Genomic DNA, 17,874 nt, shown 5'->3' on the forward strand with positions numbered 1-17,874 from the left:
AAGGAAATGCTTGCTTTTGTACTTATCTGACCCATTGTTTATGTGCATATAAAAGCTTTTTGTTTTTAATGCTACTTTGCATAATAAGCTAAATTTTGGTAGTTATCTGTGGAATCTCATTCAACATATCCCAGATTTGCTATGTGGAAAATTCAGTACAGTGCTTTGAGAATAAAAATTAATATACGTAGCAAAAAAGGCATTGCTAGCTCATTCCTTTGGGAATGGTTAGTGTAAATAGCTCCGAAGAGAAAATCTTATTATTCCTGGCACCTCTGCCTAAATTAAAACTAGTGCTATTACGGATAAATAGATTGTTAAATAATAAGAGAAGCTTTCCTTTACCCCGTGCATAAAAATGTTATCAGATTGCTAGGGTTTCAAAATTCACAGCATTAGTTACAGAGGCATCTAATGCATGTGTTCGTATTATAAACAGAAAAGAAATACAGTGAATGGCACACCTATACTGAATTGTGGGAAGTGTGATGCTAGTAGCAAAAATAAAAGTATATAATGCAGATACAACTTATGGGTGCCAGGGCTTTGTTTATTTTAAAGTTTCCAGTGTCAGAAATTTCAATTCCAGTTCCCAGGAAAAGTTAATATACTTTAATGGTAATGATTTGTCATCAAGATGGTGATTAGAGATAGAAGTGAATGGAAAATACTGTGAAAGATACTGTCATCCATATCTGTTCAGTAGATGCCAGCACTGAACACTGAACCAGTGTTCTGTCACACATAGGTGGAATTATTCATAATTCTAATTCATGATTCTCGTTTGGCCTCTTCTTAGCACATCAGTCTTTTCCAATGTGCACTGAAAATAAAACTCCTGAAAATATGCTTTCATTTTGGCATTGTCTCAGGTGAGAGGAATTAAATTATTTTCTTTAAAATCCCTTAGCTTCAGTATTGTTTTTAACAGTTAACTCATTCTGTAGATGAAATTCAGTATACTTAACATCTGTGTCCGAACACACGTCCACTTTTTGCTAGACTTGTGAAGGTGTAATGGAAATATTTAGTTTCTATTAGCTATATAAACATCTGCTCTAAGTACTGATTATAAATGTCTGGTGCTGTCTGTTATCATGCTGTTTAATTCCTCTGCTATCAACCATTTAGATTAAAGCATTCTGGTTTTGCTGTCTGTCTCAAACAACAGCTTTTTTGTTGCTTCTAATTTCTCATGTTTTCACTGATATACTATAGCTACTCCTGAAACAGACATAAGGAAGAACACCGATTTCCCTAATGTTAAAAATGCTACAGTCATTTTACAGACAGCTTTTTACATCGCAATCTGTGACTTGATATTGGTGGTTCATGCAGTGAGATTATCACCAGAACATACTACAGTAAGAATAATGACTTCTCTGGTGTTTGACACAGTAAAAATCTCCAAGTAGTCAGTGATTTATATAGTGGGTGGACATTTCTTGGGAGTTCGGTAGAGTTCTGAAGATGCCATTCACACTCAGTAGACCCACGCTTTGGGACTACCAGAGCAGTAGATGCTCAATGTAACTGCTTTTTTCTTTGCTCCATGGGCTTTTGTGGATGTGAAAGTGAGGATAACTTTATTCTTGTGCTCTTGGCTCCTTGAGTGGTCCTCCAAGCAGCATCCAAACAAGTTAGGTAAGGAGGAATAAGATGAGTAAATTGAAGAACTGTAAGAGACCTGGGGAGAGGGACAGTGGAAGAGGCTGGTAATGTGAGGATGAAAGGGAGGACACAGGCAGCAGCAGGTGTAAGAGAACAGGTTGGTGAAAACACTTAAACACTGAAGGAGAAAGAATGTGAGGAAAAAGGGATAGGCATACAGGGGCAAAATGATCTCTTAAAAACTACATAATAATCCTTTATAAGATGTGGAGTTCCGTGCAGGAATGTTTGTGCCCTTTAATGTCTTGTCATCAAATTTCTGTGATCACACAGCAGGAGTGTACACCTTACACTGCTGCTGGTTTTTAATACACGTGCAGAATAACATTACTTCTAATACCAATTAAAACAAGTAAGAGAGAGGTCTGAGAAGGCGGAAATTTTTGTTGTTCTAGCAAGTGGAACATTTTAACTTGCCTTCTAAGTAAGACAGCATATTGGAGTATAAATGTATATTAAACGAAAATCTGTAAACATGAAACAAATTAGTCAAAAGGTTTGTAGGTAGAAACAATCTATAATGTGAGATAATTTGATAACATTTATTTATCTAATTGTTCATGTATCGTTTTGACCATTTCTAAAAGCAAGCAGTTGGTTTCCCTAATCTAAGTGTCTAAATGCAGTTTTGCTGATTAAACTCCTAGTAATTCTTCTTCAGGCTTTGATGTATGCTGCTTCTATATCAGACCTGAAGAAGGACTTGTGTGTGTGAAAACCTGTCTGTTTTTTCCAAAAATACCAATTGGTGCAGAGCCAATTGTGAAGAGACTCTGTCTTCTGGAGAACCTCTGTGTATGTGTTGGAAGGTTGCTATTAGGTGCTCCCAAAGCCGCCTCTTCTCCAGGCTGAACAAGCCCAGTTTTCTCATTAATTTTATAATGTTGTTTTTGTTCTCCCTTCTTGCCACCAGGGCCCGTGCTTAAAAATGTTTAGATTTTGTAATCTCTGTTGGAAAAGCTGTATTTTAATCTGAGAAAATTTGGCCTTAAGCTGAAAGTAAGGGTTTCATGAAAATACTCTCCTGTAACTGGAAACTACTTATGATCATTATGACATTTCATACAAATGTAAAACTTTTTTTAAGCTTTTCCCACTCGATATTAATTTTTCTGTATTACTTAGCATCATTCATAAACACAGCACAAATTCTTTGTAATTACATAAGGAGCCTTCACTGGCTCCTTATATACCTTTCTAGAACACTGAAAGTATCATGACTTTGATAATCAACAGGATCATGCAATGTACAGTGAATAGATCTGTACATCCTACTCATACAACAGTAGCATCTGAAATATTTCTGAATGCAAGAACCATGTTGTTTTAATTCTCTAGTGATTGGAAATTCTTTTTGTGCTGTGAATTCAATTTTCCCTCTAGTTTGCAGTTAAAGCCATTGAGAATGAGATTGCTGGTCTGGGTGGTAGCTGGATAACCCCTGTGGGCAAAAACATACTGGGGACTAACGACCTAGACTAAATCTCATTGAAGACAGCAGTCTACCCTACTGTCATGATCCTCTAATAAATAATACCTGAGAGAACTCAGCTGTGTTAGGAGTCTCTGGTGTAATCACATTCGTAATACAAATAGCAGTTTAAAATCTGGTTTTAGTTTCATTCCAATGTAGTTTGATTTTTCAGAACAGATACTTCATGGATTCATAGATTTAAGCATGATGGAACCATTTCATCTAACTCTAATCTATCTATCTCCATTTCACAAAACATTAAATTGCATCCTGTTCTGCCTGAATACAGATCTAATGCTTTGTTTGCCTGAAGTGTGTCCTCCCAGAAATGCATCCACCTGAGTTAGGGACACAGAGTCAAAGAATCCCACCTTTCTCTTGGTATTTTGCTTTACTAATTAATCAGTTTCACTACTATAGAATAATGCTTAGTTTCCATTTTGAAGTCAGTTTTTCCTTCAGTTTCCTCCTTTGATTCTATTTTTTCCCCCAATAAATTGATCTCTTATGAATTTTTTCGCTACCCATATATCATTGTTAAATATTGGTTTACTTTCTCTTACACAAACTAAATAGAAGTTTCTCACAATATGACAGTTACCGCCGGACTCAGATGGTCTTTTTGCCTTGAGGGTTGTAATTTGTTTTGGTATGGTTTTCTCAAAAATGGGAACTGCTCTTTGCAGAAGCAAGTGTATTATCTGTTTCTTTAATGTTCTGGAGAGAGAAATGCATACTTGGTAACGTTCTGCTTCCACATCCACTGATCCCTTGTCACTTTTTTCCACTAGTGTCAGCAGTGGAATTTTATATTTATACGTTTATCTACAACATGACCTATGTCCTATCTGGCCTCACTTTCCAAATCCTGTTCCTTCTCAACTGTCTCAGCACTCCAGTGCAGACATATTCTGCATTACATTTCCCTGAATGTCTAAATTTGCATATGGCTATATCAGAGGTAATTCATTTTAGAGATGTACTTGAAAAAGTAATTCAAACAACTTTTTGAAACTGTTATTTATCATAACAGATAATTTGCAGACTTCTTAGGAAATGATTTTATGTTTGTTTACAGATCATTGATGAAAATGGGTAAGACGAGATGTGTCCATTGCTCTGGACACATTTCGGCGCTGTCTTCACCTTTTACTGATGATTTATCAATGAAAACTACTTTTTTTGGAATAATCAGTTTGGTGGGTTTTAATTCAAGTAACATGTACTTTACTACTATTGTGTTACTCTGATCAGAATATTCTATGCTAGCAGAGGTTTAGCAAAATTCTGGATTACATCTGTATGAATTTTTACATTACCAAGCTTCTAATTGCATCAAGGAATATAATCAGGTTTCTTTGGGAACACCTGGTTTCCATTAGAACATATTAGCTGACCTATAATTACGTTCTCATGCTTTGTTTTCTTACTGAGTTAATTCTATGTGTTTTCTGTTCTTTTGTCTGAGGCATACCCCAGTCTAACTAACCTATAGTTATCTGAGTTTCGGGAGTGGGAGAGATACTAGAGGCATATGTAGTGGTACGCCTCTTGAATTTTGTGATATATTCTGAAATTTATTCAAAAATAATAGCACCAGACCAAACATCTGAAACAGCTTTTACCAGATATTTTTATATACTTCATTTGGACCTAGTTATTTTAAATTTTTGTCTTGACTACATATCATTTACCTGCTTTTTTGTTCATTTGTAAGGTAGAAAGTATTTAATCAGCCTTTGTCTTCTTGCTTCTGTGCAAATACAGGACAAAAATATTTATAGAGGAATATTGTCAATGGAACATTGAAAAAAGAATCAGGTTCATATCAGTACAATTTGAACCTTGAGTAGCTCTGGTATCGCAAAGCTTTTCTTCTACCTTTAGCAACCATTTGTGATGATTTCTGGGGCCTTTGCTGCTGCATTGGTGTAAAGGATTGTCAAGCTGCTGGAAATTCTTCTGTTCGCACAAAAATGGGATGTTAATTGTAACTAAGGCTACTTCTTTTCTTAAGGACTGCTATTTCTCTCTTTTTTGTAAAGAGGATCTTTATTCTAGCACTCCAGCATCTCTGCAGAAATTGATAAAGGTGGCTTTTCATTTTCTAGCTTGCAGTACATACAGATGCATTTTAAGGATCTCTCAAATCTTTTATTAATTGATAGCTTTCCCCTCCATACTACTGGATTTAGAAGGATTTAAAGTATGAGCGCACAAATTGACAGCTCCACTGTAGATTTATGTTGATGTCTACCTTTGATAGCCACGGACACAGATACTCATCAACTCAATTTCTAGCAGCCATAAGGCAAACTCAAAATCATCAGCTTGCTCTTGTTGAAACACTGTGTGGAAGCTGAAGAATTTAGGTATAGAACAAAGATAATTTAACAGTGTATCTCAACAATATATTTATGAGAAAGATGGAGTGGGCAAGATGTTACTGCCTTTTTTGTTGATATAAAGTACAATAATAATCACAAATAGAGGAGGAAGAAATAGTAGCTTCCACTAGGGGATTTATTTATTTATTTAGGTTACATTCAGGACCAATGGAATTGGTCCAAATTTCAGTTTTTAGTTAAAGTAAGGTTAGCTGAATATGGAATACAATGCATAGCTAAGGAGTGTAAATGAACCCGTTTGTGAGCTAAAAAAAGAAAGATAGGAAGGAAAAATTATACTAGCGTGGGAATATTTGAAATAATGGAACAGAGTATAATCTACAAATCTAAAGAAGAAAGACTGACAGTACAAAAAACAGGAAAATAAAAGATTGATCACTGAAGATAAGAGAATAATTTTAAGGGGTGATTTTCAGATACTTAAAATTCTTATCTTCACTACTAGTGAAGTATTTTGAAGTAAAATAATCTTTTTAAACCATTTTTTCTTTCTCTATGACTTTGACAGGTACATTGGTTCTGCTTTGGTTTCTTCTCAATTTCAACTTAGCGTAATTCTATCAAGCTAGAATTGTAGATCATGGAAACTTGTGCTGTCCCCTTTAAAGCTAAATAATTCTGTGGGTTTGTTGTTGTTTATTTTATTTGCTGTTTTTTTACAATAGTTTCATTTCTTTTAATGTTTTCCAAAGCTTCATTTTATAAAATGCAGTTTAGTTTGCCATCAATTAGTATGACTTAAGTATTTATCTAAATTTTACCAAGACATATGTGTGCACCTTGGGAAGATAATTGTCATGACAGAAAGTTATCAAGTAATGCCATTAAGGAATTTTCAAGACCGATTTGACAGTACATGATATTTTAATATTTAGTAGCTTTTACTCTTGGTCATCAATCTCAAACTGTTGTGTTACTCAGTTCACCCAGTATGACATCATCATATATTGTGAAGCAATATCTATGCATTCTTTCACCTAGTCACAAAAATGAGGATAAAAATTATCTGCCTCATGCACTGTGTCCTGGGGCTAAATTTAAAAAATAATATACCTGTTCCATGCCATTAAGTAAATCGATTTCTAACTATGCCTTTTTTACAAAATGTCATAGTCCTATCACCTAACCAGAGATTATGTGATCTGAATGCTACTGACTTGACAGGTTTATGGCCATCATAAGCAACCAGGCATCTCCACTGCCTAGAACTTGGAATGAGACTAAAAGCCTTTTGACTGTGATTTATGGCCTAAATTCTCTCTGAAAGGCTTTATGCAACTTTAATAGAATCTTCCTGTCACATCTTATACTGAATGGTACCTATTTACCTAATTTCCTCAGAGATAATTTATGCTGGCATTTTATTTTATGGCAGAGCTAAACAATTTTATACTTGTTGACAGCATCCTAGGCAAAGACTTTATTTCAAACTTCCAAGTATAGGGTAGAAATTCAGCTCATGAACCATTTTTTATTCCTATCCATTGTAGACTGGATTGAGTTAAGGACTTTAGCATAATTCATTATGAAGATTTATAGAAAATAAATTAGAGTAAGCTAACATGGACATATTTGACCAAATATAAAGTGTCAGCCATGACTTTAACTAGTAAATAATAGTTTAATGTTCATAAACTCAGACATTGGGTTATTGTTTTAACCTAACCTAAAATGAAATTAAATTGCATGTCACATAAGAACAGAATGGAATTTTGACAGGATTTGTATTGACATAATTACTTTCTAAATAGTTGGGAAAAAAAAAGATAACTTTGAAAAAAAAGTTTGCTTCACAAGTAAGTTAAGATTTACATATATTAGTATATAAACCCAACAAATCTGAATTTATGCTAAAATAAGAATAAAATTAAAACCAAATATGTGCATAAATGTATTCATTCTGCTTAACAGTGGAAAGTGGCAAAAAGTAAATCACCTTAAGCTTATATTTACTTTTAGCACTATTATTTTAAAAATAATCAGAAAAAACTTGTATGGCTCAGCAACCAGATAGTAATGATGGCATAGATTTACCCTATAACATAAGGGCATGTGTTTATACATTAGAGATGTGAGAAAAAAAAGAGTAAGATAACAGATACATTCTCTTTATGATATGTATATGATTAACCAGAACAGTTGACAATGGTGGTGGCTATCACTGAAGTAAGCAGACAGCATTCCTTCAAACATCTTGAAATTACTATTTTATGGAATTAAAAGTGCAGCAGATTATGTTGGGACAATTCTGAAAAATAATGTTGAATTCCACACTTTTGCCATATGACCCTAATTGCACCTTCCTTGTTGTCCTGTTTTCTACTAGATCTACTTGTCACCTCTTGCCATTCTGGATTGAAGGCTTGGAAAGGGACAACAGTTTCCTGTCAGAATGTGAAGTCTAGCACAATGAGCTGATATGAAAATCTTGGTTATCAGCTGTTACAGTCTGATAGAAATTCAGACGAAATATTTACAGAATTTTAAATGCAAAGCTTCTATTTTAATGAAACAAAAACCTGGAATTAACAACAGTGGTTCTATATTCATGAACAATCATTATTTGCATTCAGAAGATGTCAGTGGATTTTTCATCCGCTGTTTATTGAAATAATATATAGTGCAGAAAAGATGTCTTTCTGCTGTTTTTCCCTCTTCTTAAAGCCATTTTAAACTGTCTTGTTCTCTTAGTGCAGCGTGCTAGGAAATTTTTCAGATGTTGAAGTTTTAATTGATACAATTTTGTTTGAGTGCCAGTGCAACAAAATAACATTTTATGAAAACATTTTATTTAGCTTTCCTTTAGAAAGGAAAAATTCATGTTATTTAAGCGCACATACATAAAATACATACAAAAGAATGACAGTTTTAAATTGAAAAATGAAAAAAAAGTAGTTAATAGATCTTAAAAGCTCCTTCAGCATTTTCTTGGATAATGACCACTGAAGCATGTCATAGAAGAGGTAAAACTGTTCCTAGAATAAAATGAAATTTTGTGCTTCAAGAACAAGTTTCTTTTTCTGAGTCTTGGTGCCCTGATCTTGTTTTTCTCTGAATATATATAGTGTTGTGTGCTGATTACTGATAATGTGAACATCTAATTATATTGCCAAAAGGAAGCAGAAGAGTACATTTAATTTCCAAACTCACTGAATGTCAATCTTACAAATATAAATACACACACACACACATTATTTCCAACTGTTATGCTTGGAAACTGTTATGTTTGGAAAACAGAAAAGGAGGGAAGAAGATCACTGTAGCTGACATAGCTGAAAACTTCGACATTTGCTATTGAGACAGAAAAGTGAATGTGTTGACGTTTATTACCAATGTGATAGGAGGAGTAGGATACAGACTCTATTTAGAAAGTAACATTGTAGTACCCTTGCATTCATTTAGTAACAGAAATACCATGGAATTTTGGAGCTGTTGTTTCCATCCAAAGGGGATAAGAATCTGTAGTGCTGTTACAGTCTGCTGAAGAATTTCATGAAGTGCTGAGGACAGAGTTTACTGAAAAATGTACAACCTATTACTGTTCAGCCAACATAGAAAATGAATAACAAAGATGAAGAGTAGGCTTTCAGATGTGATGCCAGGTATTGACAATCAAAGACCGGGTCTGAGCACAAAAGCGTAGAATAGAACAGCTATGTAAGGACCATGAAGAGTGATTTTTATGGAGCTGTAAGTGTGCTTAAAAAAAAAAAAAAATTCTCTTTCAGGAAAATGTGGATTCTCCCCTCTTCTGTACTGGGTGGGGGGAGAGGCATGGCACAGGGTTCTTTTTAGATGTCAGTATAAAAGGACCAGCAACAAATGGTGTAATAAAACAGCTGCTCTAATAAGATAGAGTAAAAAGAGGAATATAGACAGCAAGTAAATCTTACATCTCTTCAGATGCTGGGCACCCCACATTCATGTAGCATCAGATGAACTATATATGTTAACTTTAAAACTAATAAGTGTGGGGCTTTTAAAGCACTTTTTTTACACCCCCCCCCCCCTTTTTTTAGCACAGCTCAGAACCATACATATCATTTTGCATTAATGTGTTCTGTATTTAGCATCTTAAATCATTCAATTTGCTGTGTAGTTCCACACAGTTGAATAATTGTAATTACTTATTTTCCTTCCTATGCCAACCCTAGAAAAAATCTACTGATCAAAAATAGAACTTTATCTCTAAGTTTACAGGACTTCAAGTGCCATATATTACATAGTTCTTTCCTCACAATGTGAAGAGAAAACTAATTTTAAAGAAAATCTTCCAAGTTGCCCTAGGGAAATTAATTTGCTTTATTACAGAAAAAGACTATATAAGATGACACAGACAAACACAGAACTGTCATCTGCATATACAGCCAGTGTCTGGGCATATAGGGATAGAGTTAGAAGTTTCAGCTTCTGAATTTTGCAGCTGGATCTGGTGAGGGACATGAACAGCAAAAGATGGGCTTCCACAGAGCCGTCAGCAGCAAAAGCGCAGCTAGGGAGAATATGGGCCTGCTGCTGAGTGGGGCAGAGGAGGTAGGGCTGGAAGAAAGCCAGTGCTATTCTTCAAGAAGGGCATGGAGATTCCAAGACATGATAGGCCCATCAGCCTCATGAAGTCTGGGAAGGAGATGGAGCAAATAACCATTCCCGAAAGCATCAAGGACAAGAAGATTTTTAGGAGCAGTCAGTATAGATTAATGACAAGGAAATAATGTCTGGTCATACTTCTGCAATCAGGTGACTGGCAGAGAGGATGAAATGAGGAGTGGATGCTGTTTATCTTGTCCTTAGAAATGCTTTGGACACTGTCTCCTAAGATACCCTAGACAAACTGATGAAGTACAGAGTAGATGCACAGACAGCGGGGTGAATTAAAAATTGGCTGAACTGCCAGGCCCAAAGTTTGTGATCAGTGCCACCAATTCCACCCAGAAGCCAGTCACGTGGCATACACCAGGGCTTTATCTTTCTTTGTCCTGTCTGTCAAAGTACAAATGGCTGATTTAACATTTCAGCAAAGGGAAACAAACATAAGCACCTTAGCATTCCATCTTCGAAGTTGTCAGCTTTTATATAGAGTGACTTGGCTGCATAGTGCTTACAAAGCAGGTGCCATATTTAGTTGTGGGAAGGACTGTACTATATTATCCCAATTTTTTCTCCTTTTGGTCATGCAATATCTCTGGGGAGACTTCAGTTTTCCTCCTGCAGTGAAAAAAAAGATTTTCTGTAGCTCTAAAGTCATAAGGATACAGTTCTTTCTTAAATGTTCTTTTTACACAAATCAACACCTTTTTCTTTTTGTCTAAATAAAATAATTCAAGATCTCTGAAACCTTTTAGTCCATTCTTTCTGTAGTTGCAGTACTGACAATCTACTGATTAGCTCTTTATTTAAAAATTAATAGCTGTCAATAAAACATCAAATTAATATTACATCTCATGATTGCAACTTATAGGCAAAGGTCTAGTTCAGGAGAATAATCAAATAGTTTAAAAATAAGCAGCCAAATGTTATTTAGAAGAGATACTTTAAATATTCTGTTCATGTCTGCCACTGAAATATACAGTAAATCCATTTTGTGCTGTCAGCACTGGATATAAATCTAAGAGTCATACTGGTGTTAGCAGTTTAGTCACCAAGAAGTTTCATTGAGAGCAGCTGGATGTCTGGAGGACACATACGTACTCAGCCAAAGGAGTGAAGACTTCCTTCAAAACTAGTCTTTTCTGAAAATAATAACCTGAAATCAGAAAAGTAAGTGTAAAGGCAGATGATTAAGAAATAAGGTTAAAATATGTTGATACCATTTTGACCTTAGCAGTAGTTCAGCAGAAATTCTTCCTGATGTAAGGGTTTACTACTCAGTCTAAGTGACAAGATGGCACATTCCATTAATCTTGGCATTTGGCAGTTTATTGGATCCTAATGATTCAAATATTAAAGGAAAGGATGATGTTTGAAAATAATCATATAATAGTGCAGAGAATTAAGCAGTTTTAAAATAATAAAGCACAGACTGAGCATGTTTGAAAGCTTCACTGATGTTCTGTGTTGGGAAATTGGTAATTTTTATTCTAACACTCACTGCCACTTCACTGCAACAGTATTACTTCTACTTTCCACTTGTGTGGCAGTCTCTCATTTGTACACTTCACAGCACTGAAGGTAAAAGCTAAGCATCACCTTACTTTTATCATGGGATAACTGAATTACACAGTTTAAATACTGTGTCTAAGGTCATATAATGAGGTAGCTCTGTGGAGAGAATTGGGGGGGGGGGGGGGGGGGGGTGTATAAAAAGTCAGAGGACAAAAAGTAGTAGAGGAGAAGAAGAGAAAAAAACCCAAAAGGCCAATAGCTCTGTTATCCTGAGTTACCTGGATCATGAGCTTGTTGGAAAGTAGGTTGACACTTTTTCCATGGGCCCTTCTACATATTTTGGGCTCTGTATATTCTTTCAGAGCTCAAGAATGAGAGAAATGCTGCACTGCTTGAGGCAAAAAGCCCATCTTGGTCTTCTCTTCAGCAGTGCCTGGTAAAAGATGCTTGGAAAAAAACAGTATCCAGGACTTTCCTGGAGTGATAGTTGTTCCTTTTTGTAATCTCAACCTTGAGCAGTCAGCAGCTGAGGGACTTTTGTGTACCAACATAATTTTTAATAATTTGTCTTCCATTACTTTTTCCAAACGTTTTCTTACAGCTTTTGCAACACTTTTTTTTCAATGAACATCACAATTTCATTATGTCTGTGTGTGATATATACGTTCTCCTTTCCTTTAAATTTTTCTCTATTTCTTAAGGTCATTACTTTACAAAGACTTTGGTTTTCAGTGATGGTGTTTTAAACAATTTATGCTGAGCTCTAAATATTTCAAATTTGCAAAATTATATTTGCTTTCTTTTTATTCTCTCCAGGCAGAAAGAATAAGATTAGGGTAATTGTTTTCATTGATCTCAAAGGTCCAATTGTAAACAAGATGGCCAAAATGCAACTTTTTTTTTTTCATGGAAATAACCAACTTAAACACTTAGTTGGATACTGTGCCAGCTTATAGTTCCCATCCTGGTCTTGCAAAGATAACGTCAACCATTATACAGCATGACAACTTTGGTAGCATGGCTGTGTTACCTTTAATGCATTTTAGTTTTGCGTGTTTCTGTCATAACTATGTCCTGAAATAAAGCTCTTCAAAGTCCAGTGCTCAAAGGAAATTATGAAATTTACATCACTATAATTAGTATGTATAATTTACGTGTATGCAAACACCACTTTTTTAATGGATTATGAAATACAGTACTGATAAAGGCTAATGGAGTTAAGTCGGGGGAGTGTGCTGTAGCAGGTGGAGGTGACGTTTATTCCAATAATGCGTCATAATTATTTCAGAATTGAGATATCATTCATGGTTTTTTTTTCTTGTTCATTTGTGTTTTCTGTTCTTTCTCTTACATGCTGCAGTTGCAAACATATTGTGGCGAGAGCAAGGTACTAAATACATATGGCTTTTTTTGTATTTTCTGAATTATGATGAAATGTTCATCTATTGTTCCTTTTGTGTGCTCTGTGTTGGAGGGCTTTTTTTGTTCATACTCTACAGTTACAGTAATTATGTTCCCCCTTGCAACATTCCAGAGATTTGATTTAAAGAAAAAAATATAGTGGAAAATGATCCTTTAAATGCTTATGCCTTTGTGAACTACTTTTCCTTTTGGGGAGAGAGAAGGAACTAAGCTGTTAAAGAAAATCAGACAAATACTCAAAGGGGTACCACAAGAAGCTCAGATTTAAAATGTAGATCTTTCATTTTTGTTTCTTTGCTGACATGATAAAGCTTCCAGCCAATCAGCCTATATGCTGTTGGGATCAATCTGCTTGTTTGAATCATTCTTATTTGACAAAATTATAATTCTAAAGTTTAATTAAAATTGAGGCACCTGTTATTCCTTAATGAGACAAGGTATTTTCTTCCTATACTTAGGAAGGGTTTATAAATAAATGTTGGGAGGAGGAATGGAGAGTTTTGGTTTGTGAGCAACTGAAAGATAAATATGAAGAAAATCAGTATCAGGTGTTAAAGACATAGAAAACATGGAAAGTGTATTTAACTGACAAAGACAGGTATTACTTTCAAATATATAAGATGATGAAATCATAAAGCATATTGCAGAAAAATACCATAATTGAAGTGTTGTCATAAGGTCTCGTTTTGTTGCTCTCAGTAGCCTATTCTTGATTTCAAGTTGCAATTTAGGAAATAATATAATGTATTTCAGGAATAGAAAGATTTTTAGTTATTTCCATTGGAAGATTGATAATACTGTAAGTGAATCAGGCTTTGCTATGAATTCATGCTGCAAGTGGTATTTCTGCATATTTCTTAAAGATTTATTTTAAATTAAAGATTCAGAAATTTCACTTGCCTAATTACATAGTAACCTTTGGCATTTTCTAGTGTGTTTACAAATATGAAATAGTTTTATTTTTAATATTCTCATATAAACAATCAGTTTCTTGATTATAGTGGAACTCACCTGTAATCCTTCTGCTCTATTGACCTTGCAGTGTAAAAATGGCATGTTCAGAGTTTCATACAATTCAACCGTTAACAATTAAACTGATGCACAAGAAGATTCTAACAGCAAAGTTTCAAATGTGTGGTGTTCTTGCCGCTTATTGGGAAGGTATCACTTGTGTTTTATCTTATGTTTTATCTTGGATAAAACTGAAAAAAGAATTGTCACCCCCTTGATTTTTCAGAGGATTGTCTTTTCAATTCAGGTCCTGTGTTGCTTTGAGTAGCTTAAAAGCACTTAGGAAAACTTGAATTCTGGTAATGTCGAATTCAAGATGTTAGCTTAACAGAGTGCTTATGGTAAAGAAAGACATTCAAATTTATCTGTGACTATTGTGACACTTAATAGAAAGCAATTTATAGTAGAGATGGAGAATGTGAAGTGACAGTATCATCTAGAGCAGATTTTCTTGCTTTCTCTTGCATTTCTCATCACAACACAAGGCCATTCCTTGTGTTTCCAGCAAGTATTGTTACTGGTTGCAGTGTTGAAATTCATTTGCAAGAGATCTATGCCCTGAAGATGCCAGTAAGCATCACCACTAACTTCTCTGGACCATGCATACTCTATCATCTTCTGTCATCTTAGTATTAACAGATAGGAAGGGAGGGATAGGTGATTAGTAGGACAATTAAGCTCATGAAACCATAGATTGGCTTTAGTTCCTGCAGTGCATATTTCTGTATGAGGTACACAAAAGAATACTTGCTTGTGTAAGTATAAAAAGAGTATGCATCCGAAAATCTGGAAGGATTTTGAAGGTATGTTAATTTTTATTACAATAATAATACAATATACACACACATACACATAAATATATCTATATATTAATCTATATGCAAAAAAAAGCCAAAACCACCACCATTTTTTTTTTTAAATCAGCCAGTTTAAAATATAAATTCAGTGTAAATGAAGCAAATATATTTGTGTTTATTGTTTTTGCTTCTGGCATTGTATCGTAAATGTGCTGTGTTGGTTTTGGTTTAGTGGGAGCAGGGTTGCAAAATTAGGTCAGAAGTGTTTCTAGGAATAGCTGCTGTAGTTGTGAAGAAGTGTCTTGCCTAGGTGATGGGATATTTGTATAGATTAGATATTTGTACAGGTATTTGTAGACATATGCTCAAAAGAAGAGTTTTGGGATAACAAGAACTTGGAACGGGGGGATTATTTCATTGGATCCACAGGTAAAGGTTCCTTATGTGAACCGATTTCCTTAACTCAGTATTGAAATGGAAGGACATTTCTTACTGTGTCTCCTTCACTGATTTTGAAGAATAATTTGGTGAACATTATTATACAGGCACTGGAAATAAAGCCTTAAAAATTTAGGCTGGATTACTGTATAGGAATATTACCTGTACATTGGAAAGCTTGCCTTGGAGTATTGACAACTGAGGAGAAAGTTTTAGGAGTCTGTTCATCAAATGTCTTTATCGCTTGGGGCCATCAGCTGGTTTACTTCCTCATGTTATGGTATTACTTCTCCTGCTAATAACTGTAATACACTTTAGCCAATGAGACCAGGGAGAAGGGAAAGCCTTGTTTTTCCCCAGCCAGGTCCACGTATTTATTTATCACCAAGATACAATAAGTCAGTTGCTCAGCTGTAGATCTCTATACTCTGTTCACTGGTAGGGGTAGCCTAACCTCAGTCACGCTTATCTACAAATTCCAGCTGTTCTTACAGGATGCAATTTCAGGCATTTTTTAAAGAAAACCCCCAACATATTATCTTACATAGGCTGTGTGATTTACCTGTAAAGGCATATGAAAGTACCCATTGTCCATAGTGGGCATATTGCCCTTCATGCATCCTGTGCTCACAATAGACATGATTGGTAAGTTTTCCTTGAACTTGAGTCTGCTTCTGTGCCACACCAAATGCAGCATAGACAAATTCCTCTCCACTTTTTGGTAACCTATAAATAGACAGATTTGATATAGAATGAGGAGAACCCTCTGTGGAGACTGTCCCTTCTTCCTTTTTAGGAAAACTTGACCAGAAGTTAGAAATGATTCCACAAGATTTCTTAAAGATAATTAAACTCGCTTGTTCTTGGCATGGCCTAACAACCTTATACATATTACTACATTTTAAATGTCTGTATTACCTATGTGATTCCTACTGGGGACTGGGAACTTTTATGTATGTGCATACATATACACCTATATATAAACACACACTTCCCCCTCCCCTCCCCCTTAATATTCTCATTATTTTATTGGATATTATGGTGTATTCTGTCTCTATTAATATAGGTTTTACTTCAGAATTTAGGATAAGTAGAATTTCAGACTCAAATTTATTTTTCCTGGGTTTTATTCCCATGTCCCTGTGCCAAATGATTTTATGTCAAGTGAAAGCTTAGACCCGTATCCAGGATACATGTATGTTTTTATCATTGTAGCCAACTATTTAGCTGTCAGAGTTCGTTATAGTGGTAATTTTGAGTACTGTGAATTTCTTCATAGAATTTTACAAATATGAACTGATCATCATAGCATCTACATAGCAAATCAGCAACTGTTGTCTTAATTTGCACATGATAAACTAAGGAGAATGTCCTTTTTTGTGGTCATGAGCATGACCACAGGTATTATGAGACTTCGTCCTACACAAAAAGTTTACATCATGCTCTCAGTCAGCAACATTGCTGTAGAAGGACTGCATAGTTCTATAAACATTTGTGGCCCTTCAAACTTTGAATGACTATTTGCCTAACTATGGCTTTCCAATAAAATACATTAGAGAATATTTCCTTTTCTGACTGAAAGAAATTTTAAATAAGGGTTTGTGATAAAGATTCAGAACTTCTTTTTCAATGTTATACAGAAATTACTGTAACACTTCCATCTCTCAGACAAAAATAAGAATACTGGAGAATTTATATTAATTTGTAGATGATTTCACAAGATCACTTTTATTACTGCAGCTGTCAAACTATATATTTCTAGATCTGTAAGCATAAAGACACTGTCTTGTCAATGGAGAAAACTATGTGAAATTCTGAATAATGTTAACAGCTTTGTTTTAGTTTTACAGCAAAAGATCCCACAGGATGATCTGTATTAGCACTATATGCATTAACAAATTGATTTCATGCCAAAAATGTGATGAGGTTTTTACTTCAAGACAAGGATTTTCTTTTTTTGTCATTATTTAATTTTATACATTTCAATGTGTTTTTGTTCCTAAGGTCTGGGAATTGGGAACATGTTTTATGTTTTTTATGAAGATGGCATCAAAGTAATACAACCAGTGGAATGTGAATTTCAGAGACATATTAAGCCTAGTGAAAAACTCCTCGGTTTTCAGGCAAGTTATTTTTTTAAAATCTATTTGTAGTGTTTTCTCAATTATAGTTTTCTTTAGATAAGAATTTATTATTGTTAGTTTAGTTCTTTCTGCTTGATATATTCAGACATATCTTCTCAATTAATTAGTTTGTGATTATGAACTCAAAATTTCCTGTATTTTCCTTGATCAAATCCAAACTTTCAGTCTCTCTTTTAGATTGAATATTCCCTGTATACTTTTCAAACCTTTTATTTTCTTTAGCTGTATTTCTCTTTTCCCAGTCCTTTAACAACTCTATTCCTTATTTCTGGTTTGGTGGTTGTTTTTTTTTCCTCCCCTCCTCCCCAGTTAAGTTCATCTCTGTGAATCAGAGATTGACTCTCTCTCCATTAAATATAGGATCTAAAGTTACTATTTTTAATGGTTTCTTTTTCTCCACTGGCTGT

General features: G+C 34.7%; 1 protein-coding gene across 5 annotated transcripts in view; it reads left to right on the plus strand.

Moving 5' to 3' along the window:
* The window catches only part of FSTL5 (follistatin like 5), a 293,863-nt gene that overhangs the window by 234,690 nt on the left and 41,299 nt on the right, over window positions 1-17,874 (plus strand). For 3 of the 5 annotated variants that reach the window (XM_030492605.1, XM_030492606.1, XM_030492609.1), the window contains 2 exons: window positions 13,016-13,042; window positions 17,328-17,446. In XM_030492605.1, coding sequence (XP_030348465.1) covers window positions 13,016-13,042; window positions 17,328-17,446 — 146 coding nt within the window. The remainder of the gene's footprint in view (window positions 1-13,015; window positions 13,043-17,327; window positions 17,447-17,874) is intronic. The other 2 variants (XM_030492607.1, XM_030492608.1) reach the window with 1 other exon arrangement.

The sequence above is a fragment of the Strigops habroptila genome, chromosome 7 (assembly GCF_004027225.2).
Source record: "Strigops habroptila isolate Jane chromosome 7, bStrHab1.2.pri, whole genome shotgun sequence".
NCBI lineage: Eukaryota > Metazoa > Chordata > Aves > Psittaciformes > Psittacidae > Strigops > Strigops habroptila.